The sequence below is a fragment of the Macrobrachium nipponense genome, chromosome 18, assembly GCF_015104395.2.
Source record: "Macrobrachium nipponense isolate FS-2020 chromosome 18, ASM1510439v2, whole genome shotgun sequence".
Classification (NCBI taxonomy): domain Eukaryota; kingdom Metazoa; phylum Arthropoda; class Malacostraca; order Decapoda; family Palaemonidae; genus Macrobrachium; species Macrobrachium nipponense.
In genome coordinates, this window is record NC_087211.1 from 30,443,351 (window position 1) to 30,462,377 (window position 19,027).

Below are 19,027 nucleotides of genomic sequence, written 5' to 3' on the forward strand. Positions count from 1 at the left end.
CATCTGGGAAGAGGTCAGGTTTATGGGCAAGGGTGAAAGCTCAGCCTCTTGGGCCACATAGTGCTTCCTCTGCTTCTGGAAAGCAGAGGAGAGTAGCTTAAAGGAAATTTGTCTATCGACCTTGGTCAGAGCCTCCTTTGTCAGGGATGACAAGGGTACTTGCATTATAGTGATTGCAAGACATTTCTCACCTGGTTTCTTTTTGTAGTACTGTCTCTTAAAACAGAGGAAATAACATATTACAAATTTGTCATCATGAATTTTTAATACACCTGTGATATTTGGCATTTGCAAATGGATACTGTTAGCATAAAAAACTCACCAGGACCAATGGTTCACACACTTATCTAGGCTCAAAAAACACAAACACACACACACACAGACTGAAGGGTGAGCTTGTGGACAATCACGAATTTGAAGTAAAACTAATTAGAGTAACTCACAGGAGCCATAAAATGAAAACTGTCGGAGTGTCTGTCACAACATGTAGCATTATCCACAAATCTTGTCACCGTTCAGTCACTTAGTGCAACTCATGTGGATCACGCTACAACTGCACTGCAGATTTTTTTGGTGCTCATACTTTCAGTCATTGTGTAATGGCTATTAACCCTCTTATGCCGAAGCCCTAAAAATCAAAACCTCTCCCGTATGGCGGGGCAGGTTTGAGTGAGCGCGGAAGCGGAAAAAATAATTTAAAAAAAAAAAAATCAAAAAAAAACACAGCGCGCTTAGTTTTGAAGATTAAGAGTTCATTTTGGCTCCTTTTTTTGTCATTGCCGGGAGTTTAGTATGCAACCATCAGAAATAAAAAAAATATCATTATCATATGTAAATAATGCGATATATGGTAGCGAAAAAAAAAAATTCATACATAATTGTATTCAAATCGCGCTGTGTGAAAAACGGTTAAAGCTAACGAGTTACTTTTTTTCGTTGTATTGTACACTAAATTGCAATCATTTTGATATATAATACATTGTAAAACGATAAAAGCAACACCGGAAAACTATTATCACAAAATGATGCACGAATTTGTAACGCTGCGGACGTAAAAAAATGTTTTTTTCAAAAATTCACCATAAATCTAAATATTGTTCTATAGACTTCCAATTTGTTTCAAAATGAAGAAATATTATTGAATATTACGATACTGTAAGTGTTTTAGATTAGAATTGCAGATTTCGACCATTTCGGATGAGTTAAAGTTGACCGAATATCGAAATTTTTATATATATTTTGTGTTATATGCAAAGATTTCGGAAATGAGAAAAGCTACAACCTTCAATTATTTTCTGTTGTATTCTTCATGATTCTGCGCACATTTCCATATAAGAAAAACTCTATAAAACGGCTAATATGAAAAGGAGCAAATATTAGGATAATGAGACATACGCATTTCGGAGATTTTCGGCCGCTAATTTGCGCGCGAAGGGAAAGAAAATTTTTTTTTTTAAATTCACCATAAATCTAAATATTGTGCTAGACACTTTGAATTTGTTTCAAATTCAAAATGAGGATAAATGACTGTATATTACTAGATTGTAAGAGTTTTAGCTTACAATGGCATTTTTCAACTATTTTGGTAGAGTCAAATTTGACCGCCCCCGAACGTGGTTTTTTCTATTTATCATGATTTATATGCAAATATTTCAAAAAAAGAGAAAGCTACAACCTTCAATCATTTTTAGTTGTATTTTATATGAAATTGCGCACATTTTCATATATAAAACTTTATGTAACAGCTAATTTTAAATGGTGCAAACATTTCGACAATCGCACTAAAAAAATTCTGATTTTTTCGGAAGAGTTACCGAGCGGACGTAAGGAAAAATTTTTTTTTTTTCATATATTCACCATAAATAGAAATATTGTGCTAGAGACTTCCAATTTGTTTCAAAATGAAGGTAAATGATTGAATATTCCTAGATTAAGAGTTTTAGCTTACAATTGCATTTTCGACCATTTCGGTAGAGCCAAAGTTGACCGAAAGTTGAAATTTTTGCACTTAACGTTATTTATATGAAAATATTTTCACTGATAAAAGCTAAAACAACCATGAGTTGTTTTTAGTTGTATTGTGCATAAAATTGCGCACATTTCCAAATATAAAACTTTGTTTACAGCAAATTAAAATGGTGCAAACATTAGGACAATTGCAACGAAAAAATTATCCGAAGTTACCGCGCGGACGTTGAGGAAAAATTTTTGCATAAATTCACCATAAATCAAATATTGTGCTAGAGACGTCCAATTTGTTGCAAAATGAAGGAAATGATTGAATATTACTAGAATATAAGAGTTTTTAGCTTACAATTGCGTTGCGAGCCATTTCGGTATTTAGATGTCAAAGTTGACCGAGTTTTGAGTTGAAATTTTTGCACTTATAGATTATTTATATGAAAATATTTTCAAAACTAACTAATAAAAGCTATCATTGATTGTGATTTTTTTGTTGTATCTACATCCAATTGCGCATATACTATTGATATATACATCATGTAACGGAATAATTTAAAATGGTGCAAAAATTATGTCAAAGTGAGGAAATAATTTTGAGATGTGCCACTGATACTTTTTAGTGCGATATGAAAGAAATTCGCGCTTGCACGCCTGCGTAGCGATTGTAAACAAAACAACGCCTTGATCTGTGAACTCCCAGCATCCCCCAAGGCGCATGATTCAAAAGTTTTCGGTTGGTAGGCCTATAAGCATTTTTTCGCGAATTTAAAAAAAAACTTTTTTGAGTCGACTTATAATAAGTCCAATCGGCATACGGGAGACATTTTGACTCAACGTTTAATACGTCCAATCGGCGTAAGAGGGTTAAGAAAATGGAGATAATAATATTTCTTACCTTACAATGATTGCAAGATGCTTATTAGGCAGCATACTTTTTCACATGGTTGTTTCATTTCTTTTTATACTGTTGATTAACTAATGCAGTAAATAATCAAGGTGGTCATGTTAATCCTAAGTAAAGCAAGTGAAACTGGCACTCAGTTTTCTTCTTTATAATTTTATAAACTCAATGCAATCTCTCACGATGACATTACTTTTTGTGTGTATTGTTGTAGGAGCCACAACAGTAGTACTAGCCTGCCATGTGGTGACCACATAAATCCTCGAAGCTTCAGTGCAAACTGTAAATTAGCATGCGTGAAGTGTGTTCAAGTCATATAATGGTCCTTATGAGTTGTGCCTTATGGCGTAACCTTTTAAAATTGTTTTGGAAAGTCACAGCCTAGCCACATCACTCCTAAGTGACTCGGGTTAACTTCATTCAACTACTGGCACCCCAAGTGAACCTTATGACTGATGCTCTGCCTTCTGAAAACAATTGGTTTTTAGATTTTCAGACTAGGGATTGTAAACAAGCTAATAATACACATTTTTGATACTGTCATTTTTGAGTTTCCAGGTTTCAACACTTTTGTTTATTTTTCTATTTTCATTCTATCCCTGACCATCAAATCAGTTTGCAGAAGTGTATGTTGTGGTAAGAATGCATGACCTTTTATGTCAGATGTCAGTGTGCACAGTCCTTTTCTTTTATAGCATCTGTACTTCTCATGAAAGGGGAATCAATTTGTATTTCAGTTCCCCAAGTCTTTGTATGTTTTCAGCTTCTTTATGGGCTCATTAAGTATTGTGTTGCAAGTTTAATCTTTTTGTTTTGATGAAATCCAAAACTGTTTGTTCCTCTTTTCCAGCTATACTTTCCCATGACATCCTCCAAGCCAACTCTGTCAGTTCCTACAAGGCCATTTAGGTCTAGTATCCCCTCTGACTGTGGCAGTTTTTTTGGCAACCTTTCCTAGAATTTATGCCTTTCTTGTTGTTTCTGTGATTGTGGTTTCTGAATAGTAAACTGTAAGTGAAAAATTTTATGATAAAACTGAAGGTTACATTCCAGTCTGATATGAAATTGAAACATGGGATTGGATTTTCTTTAAGAAAGTAGGATATGCAAAGGGTTCTGCCCTAATGAGAAAGTTGTTATACTCTGAAGTGGCTAGTAAGATAGTAAATGACTTGAAACAAGAGGCTGTGCAAGACAGGAAATGATTTAACAAGCATAGTAACTGAAAATAGAGTTGGAAATGTTGTCACTGGCATTAATAGAAGAATAAGATTGTGTAATGTTATTTACAGTAAGATGTATATATATATGATAATTTGTTTTCTCTTATTGTTGCAGCCTCTTCTGCCAAAACATCCTTTTCCTCAGAGGATGGAAGCCAGCGTGGAAATTGCTCTTAGGAATCGCCAAGATAAGAAAATCTACTGCTAATGCAAGGGTGTTGTTCTGTGATACGATAGTTGTCAGTAACCAGATAATTTCAAGGGTAACAAATGACCTCAGACAGTTAATGCCTGCAAGAGCAAAAGAAGCAATAGAACAAGGTTCTTTCAAACAGCAGGTAAAATTGATGTTTGTGTAACTTGTACCATGTTGTTCAACGAGTTATCCCATTCATCATGTTCAGGAAATTTTTGTTGAACGAGTTTTATTTTTAGATTTTTTAGATATAAATTTCCTCTAAAAAATTGTTTCAAGTGAAAAAATTTTATACTGTGGAAGCTAGTTACTTGAAGATCCATTTCGGCCTGAAGAAACCCACTACTTTATAATTGTCTTGTCATCACTGTGGATGCAGATTCAAAGATATTAATTTTAGACAAACAAGCATGTCATCTGTTAAGAGTCCAATAAGAGCTGTCTGCAAGGGCATATTCTTTGTCTCGTTGCAGACTTATCCTGTTACTTATTCAAATTGTTAATTCAACAGAAATGTCTTTTTACATTCTAAGAGCTCAGCAAGAAATAATCACACATCAGGGTTTTATCATGTACCAAATGTTGTGTATTATTTTCACTTTAGAGGTACTGTATGCAGAACCTTGTAACAAACAATGTCAATGGCAGTAGCTTTAAAAGTTATTTTGTAAATGAACCCATGCCGGCTCACTTTTTTCGTTTTGCAGATTTATATTTTCTTATATCTACTAATTGCATGCTATCCACTTAAGTTAGTCATGTTATTAGGTGTTGGTTTAATGAAGTCTCACTTTCTGAGCCTGCAGTGCTCTGCACTTATTATTCCTTAGTGTTTGCTTTAGCAGGTATCACTATCCCACTTGTGGTGAATAACCTCTTAACATTTTCCGCAGTTATTACCATTCCTTTTCACCATTTTTAATGGTAATGTTTTCAGTAAGTGGCTAGTTTCACATTTTTTTTTATACCAGCATTGTCAGATGTGACTAATTTTAAGTGCAGTAAAATCTCTGTATAACTGTCTAAATGGGCTGAGACTTGTCCTCTAATAGAGAAACTCATTGTATAGTAATTTATTTTAATGTCACCGCTAAACTTTTTTCACCTAAGTCGTTAAACTTGTATCACCTTACATTTTATCTTTAGCTTCCTTGCATAACACTCCTAAGTAATACTAATCAGAAATTTATCAAAACAGTAAATGATGGTAACCTAATGTACAGAACTATCATAGCTAGGTTAATTGTGACAAGCATGCATATGGAATATCTCTCTCTCTCTCTCTCTCTCTCTCTCTCTCTCTCTCTCTCTCTCTCTCTCTCTCTCTCTCCATGTATCACCATTTTGTTGTAAGTATGAATAAGTATAAAAAATTACCATATGCTGTATTTGATATTTTGCTGTAGATCACTAAATTCACATCAATATGTTCACGATTAATTTGTTGATAAGATGTCCAGTATAGCAAGCATTTGAAACTCTCTCTCTCTCTCTCTCTCTCTCTCTCTCGTTATGTCTCATTACTCTAATGTAAGCATTATTGAAGATAATACCTCTTGAAAAACTATTTATTGCCAATGTGTAAAACATTGATGTTGCATAAAAATTTTCTCATTTCCTTCGTTGATTTATTGATGTAAATGATGGTCTGTCAGTCTATTTTCTTTCTCTTTTTTTTTTATTAATTCCACCTGAAAAGCTGTGTCTTCCTTCATAAATACATGCAAGACTTTGTCAGCTTCTGGGAGGTCGATCAAATTATTCCCCCATATCACTTATTCGAAAACGAACCTTACAACAGTGTTGCATCCTTTCTTCTTTTGTATTGTTCTGATGCTGTAATTGACCCATTCCCTCCTTTTGACAGATATTTTCTTCCTTTTCCTTTCACCCATGGACATTTAATTAATAAATCTGTAGGCTACTATAACACCAGTGCCACTTTGTCAACAACATCAACCTGTTTGTCCATCCAAGTGTTCTTTCTTTTTTCTCCTCATGATCGTCATTCAAATTTACTATGTGGACACGGGATCTTAGCATATTCTACCTTGCTTTCCTTATCTCCTCCCTGAAATGTTACTACTTGTACCCTATGCGTTTTTTTGTACTTTATTGTATCCTAGATCTCATAAGGCACCCAAGTCCTCTGTCTTTGTACTCCATATTATAGTACATATTTCTTTTCCAGCAGATTGTCAAACCAGTTCTAATTGTCAAACCAGCCTTCATTTATTGTCTGTTCTTCCTGAGATATGGTTACCGCAAATCTAATACAGAATCCAAATGTAAATGCTTTTTAACATTTATTGTCCAGAAGCTTTACTGTATTAAACCTAGGAATTCTGTCAACACTTTTGTTGGATGCTTGTAGTTTCAACTTGAGTGACACTAACCCAAGAGATCTCCAGATAAGAATTAACTTGCAGAGAAAGGCAAGTAATAGGAAAAGGTAATAAATGAATGTGAGGGTATAGAAATACTATATCATTATGCCTGAATTTAGGAGACATTAACAAAAAGCAGGAATGAATTTGCTCGTCACTTAAACATGTAAGTCAGAAGATGCCGCAACTGTATTTTAGCCAAAATACAAGTTGCAAACTGATTAGTATGAAATCTGTCACTAGAAAGTTACACAATGTTTACAGCAGCAGCTTGCCAATGATGCAAGCAAAAACACGTGGGGCAGAAAAAGAGGAATTCGGAGGATGTGTGATATTGAGGTGAGAGTCAGTACCTGAAGACCTCACTGGAGAACAGCACTCCAAACAAGGAAGAAGAAATAGAGCTAAAACACTTAAATAGCTTATTCATGAGACATTCAAAAACATATCTGCAAGATACCAATTTACTAAGAAACAGTGGAAGCAACATTTCTGCGAGATACCAACTTATTGAGCAACAATAAAAGTAATATGCATATGCTTCTCAAAAAGTAAAGTTCTTGTTTTTTTAAAATCTTAAACGTCACTGACATTTAAAATTATACCATTTAAATGTAAATCAGGATGCAAAGGCAAAAGTGTTCTGGATCAGTTAACTACAGTACAGTACAGTACGTGTGCACTTTGAGTTTTAGAAGTGTTAACCCCTTCAACCTTGGACCACCTTGACATGGTGAGGGGGCTCTTGAAGCGCAGGAATTTGTTCCTGGTTTTGAGTCCAAGTGTCCCATATATCATAATAATATTTCTTTGGATTAATGTTTGTGAAATTTTCCACTTTTGCAAAAATTTATAGGACCTGATAAATAAGGAAATATATCATAGCTGGGACTGGGCCTATATCCAAAGCTAAATAGTGGAAACTGTGGTAGGACCATCAACTACCTGATAATGTTTGGACCTAAGGGATACCAGTTCGATATCTCAAGAGTGGACCTATTCTTCAGGGCTGGACCACGGATTCCAGGGGGGTCTGGTTCTGGAGATAGGACTCTCGGCATTCTATCCGGTTCGCCCATAACATGATTAGGGTGAGGACAATTGTACGTATTCTTGTCATACTCTCAGTCCTACCAAGCGGGCTTAGCTTACACTTGGGCCACACTAATCATATTGTGCCCACCCTTGTGGGTTAGGGTAGGGACATGGACATTTGGGAGTCAGTTCTCACTTGTGCCGTTAGTGAAAGAATAAACTCCATGAAAGGCTGATGATATTTTTTTTTAGGTTTTCAGGTTTTTTTTCTCTATAATCTTTATGGAAAATATAAATGAAAATTTGAGTACCTCTGGACCCTCTGATGGTACAGTCTTGGCACAGTTGACAACTGCTGGAACCCCTTTCTCTAACCACCCTTGCTTAGTTGTAGATGACACTAGTGCATCAAAGATCCACCAGTCTGCTTCAAGAGAAGTATCAGATCACCTGTCAGGGTGCAATAACTTTAAAATTGAAAAAAGTAAAAACCTCTTTGGTAGATTCCAATGTTGTAACATTGGAACCATACATAGCAAAAGATAACTGAATCAGAGAAGAATAACCCTCCCAACCCCCCAAAACTGACATCACGCACAAATCAGGCCCCAAAAAGGAAAAGAAACTTCTGACTGGATACTACAGTCATCTTACATAACATTGAGGGTGAAGATCTACCACCAAGACACTTGCTACTTGACTCCGTTAAACTAAGGTATAATAATGTCCATGACCTAGAAGTTTATTCAGTTCTAAGCAGAAGGGATAAGAATAAACAAATTAAAATTGCAAAGTAAAATTTGCTGGCCAAAGTCTTTTACTTAAAATTAACATTCTTGGGCAAAGTAGAGGGCCAAAGTAGAGAAGTACGCCCATTTATACCAAAACCACTTCAGTGCACACAATGCTCAAAATTTGGCCACACATACAAGAAATGTCATAATAAGACATTATGTGGAGTCTGCTCATCTTAAGAGCATACTACAAATTGGAACTGTAGTCCTCCAAAGTGTGCCAATTATGGGTTAGCTCATCATGCTAGATCTAAAGATTGCTAATTTCACCAGTACAATACAGAGCTTAAACTGTTAATGACTAGAACAGGAATGACAGCTAAGGAAGCTAGACTAGATTTAAAAGTAAGGGGGGTCCTTGATTGATCCAAAAATTCCTCTTTCACAACTGCTGTTAAAAACCTAAAACTTAACCAACATGATATCGAGCAGCAGAATAATAAAGATATGCAACATATCAACATGCTAATAGTACTAACATCCAAAATAAGTACAGCATTCTATCACTGCTGCTGCTATTAACATTAAAGATTCTAATAGCTTTGCTATGGGGGCTCCAATGGAAGCAGAATCAAATAACTCCAACTCCTGAAATGACAAAAAGAAAAGAATCCTGGAAAGAACTCCGCCTAAAGGAAAAAATCAAATGTTGAGAAGTGCAGTCAATTAAAAAAAAAAAACCCTTCCTGCATCAAGTGAGGAGTTCAAAAAAAGGATTTTGACGTAGGAAAAATCTATTTCTGGGCGATTGGTTCGTGTCGCCCAGCGAAATATCCTTTAATCCATTATTTCTAAGGTAAATGATCTAACAAATACCAGAGAATAAACAAAATAAAGAAAAAGGTCAGTATAACTGACTCGCTCACCCTCCAGGAGGGCGTCGGTATGAACACTAGGGTGAGTGAGACCACTACCACGAACCTCTTGCCAATAGAAATCTCCCACAACAAAACCCCACAAGAGGAGAGCCGACCCACAGAGCGGGGCAGCAACTACTACTACTCAAACCCACGCTAGGGACTGCAGCGCCTCTGGTGGCCATCCTTAAGTTAACAGTCAATCTTGAGCGCAGGGTTGGGAAGAGGTGGGATTTCGCTGGGCGACACGAACCAATCGCCCAGAAATAGATTTTTCCTACGTCAAAATCCTTTTTCTGGGCTCAGTTCGTGTCGCTGTGCGAAATTATACCAGAGAATTAGCACAAGATTGAAAATAAAGGAGGTCTCAATAAAACTTAAAATTCAAATAAATACTATAATTGTAAGAAAATATATACACATACACAATTGTTCATATAGTGTGAAAAAGGAACAATACTTAAAATTAACTTAAAGTTAACATATATATACAAGGGCTTACATGGGATATATGTTGAACTTAAAACATGTGTATGATTATCATATGCAAAAATACTTGAAGCAATTACAATTAAGCAGTATTAGCAATAAAGCATATATATGAACAAACTTACAGCAAATTATCTTAAACAAGTTTATAGATCTTAATAAACAAAACCATAACCATTGTAAATGGAGATGTGGCACCCTAGCATAAAAATAAGGGGGCCACATCACAAAGATCATTATATACAATCAATTGTGGGTGACCCTAGCAAAAAAAAAAAATAAGGACACCCACTAAACCATCACAAGAGTAGCTAAGACTCAAGGTTAGACGTAGATGAACAAGGTAGGTATAGACAAACTGTTGGCTGAAATAGGTAGAAAGGAGATCTGGATCTTCAACTTAATTACTAAGCAGAGTCGGGGGAAACTATGTTACCCGCCGCAACTGCTGAAAACTTTAGAGATTCCAAGGACTTTAAGCAGTGACGTTTAAATACTGTCGGCGATTTCCATCCAGTATACTTTTTCAAAACATCAAAATTCATGTGTTGAAAATAGTTAATTGAGGTGGCTACAGCCCTGACATCATGAACCTTAGGGAAGGATTCAGGGTTAGCTTGTTTAATAAAGTATAGGATCTGTTGCATTATACCTTTAATTGATAAAGTACCACCTTTTTCTCTTCTAAAGAGAGGACCCGAAGAGGATGAGGATGTCCTGGACAGAAAGGCTCGTAAGGTCGTTACTGGACAAAGAGAAAGATCTTGAGGAAGGGGTATAACCTTCCAAGGTTCCCACCTCAACAAAGGATCCTCATTTTTTGCTAAAAAGCTGTGATCCGGAGAAAGCAGAACTTCTCCTGAGGGAAGAATTCTACTGATTCGCATCTCTGGATAACGCCGACAGTTCTGAAATTCTAGCTCCCGAAGCCAAGCTTAATAAAAATAGAGTTTTTCTTAAGAGCATTATAAATGAACATGTCGTTTGATCTGTATCTGAAGCCAGCTTTAGAACATCATTTAAGAACCATGACACTGACGTCGGCCTTACTGAAGGTCTAAGTCTAGCACAAGCCTTGGGAATAGACAAAAAGTAAGAATCTGTTAAGTCTATGTTAAAACCCAGTTGAAAAATCTTCTTCAAGGCTGATTTGTTTGTCGTAATGGTACTAGCTGCTAAACCTTTTTCAAATAAGGATCTGAAAAAGGATATAGCTGAATTGATTGTCATGATTTTAATGTCTGATTCCCTCAGGAAGGATGCCAACTTTTTAACTGCAGCATCATACTGCCTTAAAGTTGAATCTCTTTTATCTGATTCCAGGAAAAGAATATTTCGTGGATCGATATTTGCATCTCTCTTGGCCGCAAACTTCATGAAGTCCATAAAGTTAAGGTTTTGAGAATTCCTGAGGTAAGCAAACAGTCTTCATTTGTACTGACTGGGAGAGCCTGGGATTGGGAATTCGAAGAGGACGGAGACCCAGTTCCAGAATCAAAGGGTACCAGTTGCTCTTCGGCCAGTCTGGAGCTACTAGAGCTACTTGACCCTTGAACGTCCTGAGTTTGTTCAGTACTTTCAGGAGAAGATTCACTGGTGGAAAGACATAAATCTTCTCCCAGTTGTTCCAATCTAGGACAGGGCGTCCGTGGCATAGGCCAGGGGGTCCAGGTTGGGAGCCACATAACAGGGAAGTTTGTGGTTTTGCTTGAGATGCAAACAGATCTAACTTGCAGGCTGGAACCCTCCGGAGAATCCATTGGAACGAACTGTTGTCCAGTTGACCATTCCCGACTCAGAGGAACTGAACGGGATAGAGCATCTGCTTATGACGTTCTCACTCCGGCTATATGGGTGGAGGAGAGGTGCCAACTGAACTTGTCCGCCAGGGAAAAGATGGCTATCATGACATGATTCAGATGTCTTGATTTGGAGCCTCCCCACCTGTTTATACAATGGACTACCACTGCGCTGTCCAGAACTAACTTTATTGTGAGAGTTCTTTGGCGGATGTACCTCTTCAGAGTCAAGAACACTGCCATTGCTCCAATACGTTTATGTGAAGCTGGCGGAACTGAGGTGACCATGTTCCCTGAACTTTCTTGAACTGAGAATATCCTCCCCAGCCGCTTAGTGAAGCGTCTGTGTGAATAGTAATTCCCGGAGGAGGAAACTGAAGGGGTACTGATATGGACAGGTTCTTCAGCCTTTGTCCATGGGCGCAGACGATTCCGTAGAATCTGTGGAATTGATGATAACTTGTCCCTGGATCTGACATTTGCCGTGAGCGCCAGATCCTGGTTAAGTCTTTCAGTTTTATGGCTGTCATCAAGATGTTTGTCACTGAGGCAAATTGGAGGGAACCCAGGATTCTTTCCTGGTTTCTCCTTGAAGCATATATGTACTTTAGAAATTGTTTCACTGACTTCGCTATTTCTTTCCTCTTGGCTGATGGAATCGACAGAGTATGCTGCTTCTTCTGGTAAGGCTGGTAACGTTTTAATTTCTTCTGCATTTTACCTCTTGCAGGTTGATCTTGGCGCCTCTTAGCTGTGAGACCCCAACGATCCTTGAGGCTCTGGTTGAGCCTTGTTGCCTCAGCCTGGACCTCCTTGACCATGGATTCAGGAAAGAGGTCTGCCCCCCAGATGTTGGAGGAAAGCAGCTTATTCGGTTCATGCCGAATAGTTGCTTCCTGGAGGACGTGTTTCCTGCAATTGACCCTGGCAGTCACGAACTCGAACAAGTCTGACTGGACCGTATGAGTCAGAGACTTTGTCAACAGCTTGAAGAGCGGCTCTGAAGCATATGAAAGAGCCGCTACTTCCGTCATTGCCATGGTATTCATGGACCTGGCAAGCCTAGACTTGGCCTCAAACTCGCTTGAATGAGGCTATCAGGGAGTCTAGGTAGCTTCTCGCCGAACTGCTCCATGTCACAGTCTGGCTTGAGCTTGCCCGCCGAGAAAGTATTGGGCAGATCATCCCACAATTCTCCAATTGAAGGGAGCAAAGGAGAGGTGGGGTCTGCTTCCCTCAACTGGGGTAAGGGTTCTCCCTTCAGGCCAGCCGGAATGGTGACCGTGGCAATCTTAGTTAAGAAGGGAAGAGGGGTTTCTTCATCCATCGTAAAGATGGTGAAGGGACTCTTAAAGGCTTGAATTCTAGTGTTTGTGGCAGTCCATTTCTTCCAAACGCTAAGCCACTTCTCTTTGAGCTTGGTCCAGGGAGTAAAGTTACCGTCTCCTCGGGACCTTATCCTCCCTAGTCATGGCTGCATCCGTTAGCTTGGCGTAGCCAATGAACGGTCCCCGGGTTGGAGGTCCTTCGGATAGAACTCGAAGTCCTCAATCCTTCGAGTACCTCACTCCGGGATGGAGATAAGACCGTCCTGGAAAGGGGCGTATGAAGCCACTCTCCAGGGGTTGTTCATTGAGAACGGAGGCAGAGAATCGTGAGGAGGAAGCTGTACTAATCCAGCACCGAATGCCGGAGGAGTAGCCAGAGGGGCCTGATTGAGTCCGGCAATTATGTTGGCCTGGGTTGTAATCCTTTCGGATTACAAAGAGCCTACCAAGTCTCCCATTTGTTGCATCAACCCGGCGTTGGGATCCAAAGTCGGAGCCGATGCGGAGGTGGAGGGATAACTCAGTAGAGGCACCAAAGGGAGAGGAGAGACCGCTGGCTCCGCCGGAGTATGGGGCCTCTCCTTGGAAGACTTGCTCTTTGAGGACCTAGAGTTAGAAGCCGAAGCTCTACCTTTCTCTGCTCCGGGATTTGTAGCTGGAGACTTACGAGACGATGACGCCGACGAAGTCTTTTTGGACGACGACGACGTCTTCAAAAGGGTTTTTTGTACCCTCTGGCCCTTGACTTTGGGTTTAACCGAAGCACTAGGGAAGGTTCTAGGTATGGGAGACCAAGAACGAACCCGCCACAAGGCAGAGCGATGTCGCCATGCTTCCGGCCGAGAATCAGCATTTATACCTAAAAACGGCAAATACTGACTCAAGGTAGGAAAAAACAAAGTAGGAACCTTTCGGGATACTTAACTTAGCTGATGCGATGGCTGAACGCTCCATGATGAGTAAAAATCCTCGAAAAAAGGCACGAAAACACAGAGAGGTAAAAATTAACGTCTCACGGGTTCGGGTCTAACTTAAAGGATGGCCACCAGAGGCGCTGCAGTCCCTAGCGTGGGTTGGAGTAGTAGTAGTTGCTGCCCCGCTCTGTGGGTCGGCTCTCCTCTTGTGGGGTTTTGTTGTGGGAGATTTCTATTGGCAAGAGGTTCGTGGTAGTGGTCTCACTCGCCCTAGTGTTCATACCGACGCCCTCCTGGAGGGTGAGTGAGTCAGTTATACTGACCTTTTTCTTTATTTTGGTTATTCTCTGGTATTTGTTAGATCATTTACCTTAGAAATAATGGATTTAAGGATATTTCGCGCAGCGACACGAACTGAGCCCAGAAAGAAATTGTGTTGATTTCATCACAAGTGGAGGTTCACAACTACTCTCCATCCGTATCATATACAACAAGGTAACAATCAACAAGAGACTTGTTATGGACCAGTTAACCACTCTAACAATCCCAACCTGTGACACTGATTATGTTACTTCCTTGTGTGGCACTAATGACTATTGATATGAATCAAAATGTGTCTAATGCACACCAATCTTCCACTAAACTGAAATCTTTTAACAGCAAATCAAGTAGTTCCTTAAACCAACATTCCTTACCGCAGATGATGATAATCGAAGCACAAAATCAGAGTTTCCAATGCAGAAAAATCAGTCTTTAATAAAGGGGGCAACACTCCGGTCAGAAAGACTGAATCAACAATTTCCAACAGCAAGTATGCTCAGTCTTGTGGTTGTAATGAGTGCTTTATAAGTGTTTGCAACCAATTACCAACCAAAATAGAAGACTCAATCTGGAATTGCATTAATAATTTTCTTTAATTGCAAAAATGTCCTTTAGCCAAAAGGCCTACCTTGATAGGGAGGAGTCTCAACTTCTTCCCTTAAACAAAGGTGCATTGAGTTTTCCTTAGTAATATTAAGCAGGAGGCCCTTGAGTTGGTCTAAACCCAAATTAAAATTCTCGGTGCTTGAAGTGTCAGGAAGATGTCAGGAGAGCTGTAGCGTTGATAAATTTTCTGTAGTGGAGGTGACATAGGTCTTCGGGAGATATAAACCATATTCCGAGGTTTCAAATTTCCTGGGCACCTGGCTGTCAAGCTTGAGTGAGAAAGGTTTCTTCTTGCACTTTGGATATGTCGTTATCCTCCCTTAAAATCATTATCTCGTTCTTTTTTCCTATTCCCCCTTTTCTTATTATTCGTGCCGTTTCTAAGTCTTTATATGCTAACGCATTCTCAGTAATTCCCTTGACCCTATAACACACGTGACCTGCCTACAACATGTAGGGCCCAACCCTGCACAAATCTGGCACTACAAGCTTGCTTGTTCTTCGCTAACAGATGGAGGAAAACTTGGCACTGCTATATATGTGTTCACAACAGTGTAATATATGAACCTTTAAATATACCAACTCTGTTCTATCAGATAACAGCCGTCAAACTATATATGCCCGATAAAAGTATGATCACTGTATGTAATTTGTACAATCAACCAAATTTCCATTCAAACTTCAGTGGTCTTTCTGAATTAATTAACTGTTTACCTGACCCCTACTTATAGTAGGAGATTTTAATACTCATAGTCCCTTTTGGGATACCAACCACTCTACTGACATATCAGGGGCCATGTTACGGCCTCTGAGAGAGGTCCGCTTCAGGTTCGATATGAAATAATAAAAAAAAATATTTCAAACACCAACAGTTGAAATTGGGGAGGATACGAATATAGAAAGAAACACTAACACAACAAAGGTTTATGCACTTCATGGATTGCTCCGCTACCCCCCTCCTCATGCTGGCCAGGCCCTCCCCCCTCCTCCTGGTCTCGTCTTTGTGGGTAGCTGAGATCAGCCATTTTGTACTGCTCTGCCAGTGACTGTTGCCGCTTCTTCGAGTCAGAGGGAAGCCGTGGCGTCAGCCCCGCTAATGACGTCATGGGGTCAGTCATTTTGTATTCATCTTCCAGTGGCATCTGCTTCCTGTTCAGATCGATGGGAAGCTGTGACGTCATCACCACTTGTGACGTCACTTCCATCTTTGACATCACTCCCAGTCGTCTCCTCTGCGCTGCCTCACTCAGCCGTGACGTCATCTCTGCTGCCCAGTTTGCTGCATCTCCTTTCCATGTCATCAGAGCCTTTTCTTGATGCTCTGTCTGAGGGCTTTATTGCCAGGCAGTTACGTTTATACGTCTGCCTCTCCCGTTGCCCATTCGCGGCCCATGTTAAAAGAGTCAATCTTTTGGAATTGGTAAGTAGTGGTAGTGATGTTCTATGTTTGTAAGTTGGGTTATCAACAATTTGGAAAGTAGGACTCAGCTCGGTCATCTTACATTTCTTCCACCTTGGAAGTCTTGCTGGGAGCTACGCAGGATCCCAAATCATCTTACATTTCTTCCACCTTGGAAGTCTTGCTGGGAGCTACGCAGGATCCCAAATCATCTTTTCAGCTTCCCTTGTCGGAGCACGTCCAGTCGGTCTTGCATAAGGTTAATGCATCTGTTTCAGATCGGGATGGTTCGCTTTGCTCTAGGGGCTATGCCAAGCTACTACCTCTGCCTCTCACAAGACATAGGAAGTACTATGCTACAAACTCTGCCTTTTTGATGTCGCGTCATCTTAACCCGGATGTCATTCGTCTGAAGCCGGGATTGACTTTGGAGCAGGTGAGGTCGGTGGCTCCGTCCTTGTCTCCACAGGATGCCTCAGCGTTGGAAACTATGGCAGCCTCCATGTTACAGACGGTTCCTTGGCTGGACTTCTGGTCTATGGTCATTGCCAAGATAGCTTCTGACAGGTCCTTAGAAGGGTTGGTGAGTGCATCCTCGCTTGCCAGTTTGTTGCAGTCCAGAGGCAAGGCGTTTTCGTATACGGGTCACCTCAGTGTTAATTTATGGGCTAACCTTCTCCTGATTAGAAGATGTGCAGCTTTATCTAGGATGGAGAGATCAGTTAACCTGGAGTCCTTGCTGGCAATGAGAAATGGGGATATGTTGGAGTCTCAATTTTTGTTTCCTTGGACCAAGCTGGAAGATGCGATAGACCAGCGCCAGGCTGACACCAAGGACAGACTAGTGCACCAGGCTGTGTCTAAGTCGGAGTCTCGTCCTCAGAGACATCTGGCTCCTCCTCCTCCCCTGTCCAGCAGCAGTCAAGAAGATTGTCGTCTGGTAGGCCTTTGAGGAGTTCGGTTTCGGCAGGGCCTCCCGGTTCGTCTCAGCTTAGATCAGAAGTCCAATGTCTCTTTCGCTCTCGTTCCTTTTAGGCAAGAAGGGGCCCAAGGGGCAGAGGTAAAGGGGGCCGTCGGTAGGTAAGGCACCTCTCCCTCTCCTGTACCACGTGTAGGGGGTTGCCTGGTGGGCCATTGGGCCAAGTGGCAGAGTTATGGGGCAGAGAAGTGGGTGGTAGATGTCCTTCAGGTGGGGTACCTTCTGCCATTCTACTTCTCTCATCTTGTCGGACAAGCCGCAGCTCAGGAAGGCATATCCTCCAGATTCTCAAGGATGCGATAAAGGAAGTGGTGTGTCCATCTCCAGGGTTTGTCACATCATCTTGGTGCCCAAGGCATCGGGAAGTTGGAGACCTGTGATCGACTTATCCACCTTGAATCACTTCATCAGGAAGACAGTTCAAGATGGAGACCCCTTGTTTAGTGTTGACAGCTGTGAGGGAAGGCGACTTCATGCTGTCGATAGACTTAAGGGACGCATACTTCCAGATCCCTATTCATCCGATGTTCGGGAATTCCCTTCGCTTCTCTCTCGGGGACAAGGTCTTTGAGTTCAAAGTCCTGTGCTTCGGGCTGAAAACAGCCTCTCAAGTGTTCACAAGGACCTTTGTTATACAGAAGCTGTTTTTGTAACATATTGACTACAGACGTGAAGATTAGGTCATTAGTCTTGGTAGTACAATGGAACCTTGGTTTTTATACTTAATCTGTTCCAGAACCTCCGATGAAATCGGAAACGATACAAAAACCGAAACAATAATATATTAACAAAAAATACATTTTATAGGGAATAAACAGTCTTACATACCAAAACAATGGGGAAATAAATATAAATGACCAATGAAATAAATAAATGAACCTTAAACATCACTCTTACCTTTATGGAAAACACTTACTAGTGTATGGAAGACAGAGAGGAGAGGAGATGGAGGAGGAGAGGTTATTAATTAGAAGGGGAATCTCCCTTCAGAAGGACTTCAGGTATCAAGGATATATCTGGGGTTACTTCTCTTCATTTTTTACTGGCACTTTGGGAGGTTACTTCCTTAGGGGGTTCATTTTAGGGTGGCACTAGGGATCACCTTGAGAGTTACTGGGACCCATCGCCACAACAAAACTGTCCAGAGAGATTTTGTTTCTTTTGGCATTTTAAAAATTTCCCTCAAGTTAAACACAACATTGTAATTAAAAATGTTCCACAAAATTTTTTACATTGTTCCACTTTGCAAACATGTACAGTACTTAATCACTGAAGTAGGCACATTATGTATGCCCATTTGTTTTCTGAATTTTTCAAACCAGCCTCTGCTGGCCTTAAATTCACTAACAGCAGCGCTTGTAGTAGGCATTTTCTCACTGAGATCGGCATGCAACATTCTATGGTGTTTCGTGCCTTTGTTATAGAAGGGCTAGCAATTGGATCTTTCTTTGGCATCATGATGGCTTATTTAGCAGTTACACTCAAATAAAAAAGCACTAAAAGCACAAAAACAACAAACACAAAAGCAGAATGGGTCATGAAAGAAGACGCTTTTTTGGATGCTAGATACGTGACTGGGTCCCAGATGGAGCATTTCCGATTGTATGAAAACCGAGGAAACGTACAATAACTGAAACAAAATTTTGTAGGTGAAAAGTCTATGAAAAATGAAACGTATGAAAAGAGACGTACAAAAACCAAGGTTTGACTGTACGTATAAGAAATGCCACAAATTGCCAAGTTGAGTGTAGGAGGCTGCTCTCTACAGAGTTTAGCCATGCCAAATAGCGATGTTGCTTCCAGGTAGCTAATCACCCCCAACCTCTAATTTCCCTGT

The 19,027-nt window shown here is 40.0% G+C and overlaps 2 protein-coding genes across 2 annotated transcripts in view; one reads left to right on the forward strand and one right to left on the reverse strand.

Annotated features, from left to right (window-relative positions):
• LOC135196538 (E3 UFM1-protein ligase 1-like) overlaps positions 1 to 19,027 on the reverse strand; it is a 234,187-nt gene that overhangs the window by 105,411 nt on the left and 109,749 nt on the right.
• Positions 1 to 19,027, forward strand: part of LOC135196881 (E3 UFM1-protein ligase 1-like) — a 28,958-nt gene that overhangs the window by 4,328 nt on the left and 5,603 nt on the right. Inside the window, exons 3-4 of the mRNA XM_064223655.1 lie at positions 3,627 to 3,646; positions 4,232 to 4,424. Coding sequence (XP_064079725.1) covers positions 3,627 to 3,646; positions 4,232 to 4,424 — 213 coding nt within the window. The remainder of the gene's footprint in view (positions 1 to 3,626; positions 3,647 to 4,231; positions 4,425 to 19,027) is intronic.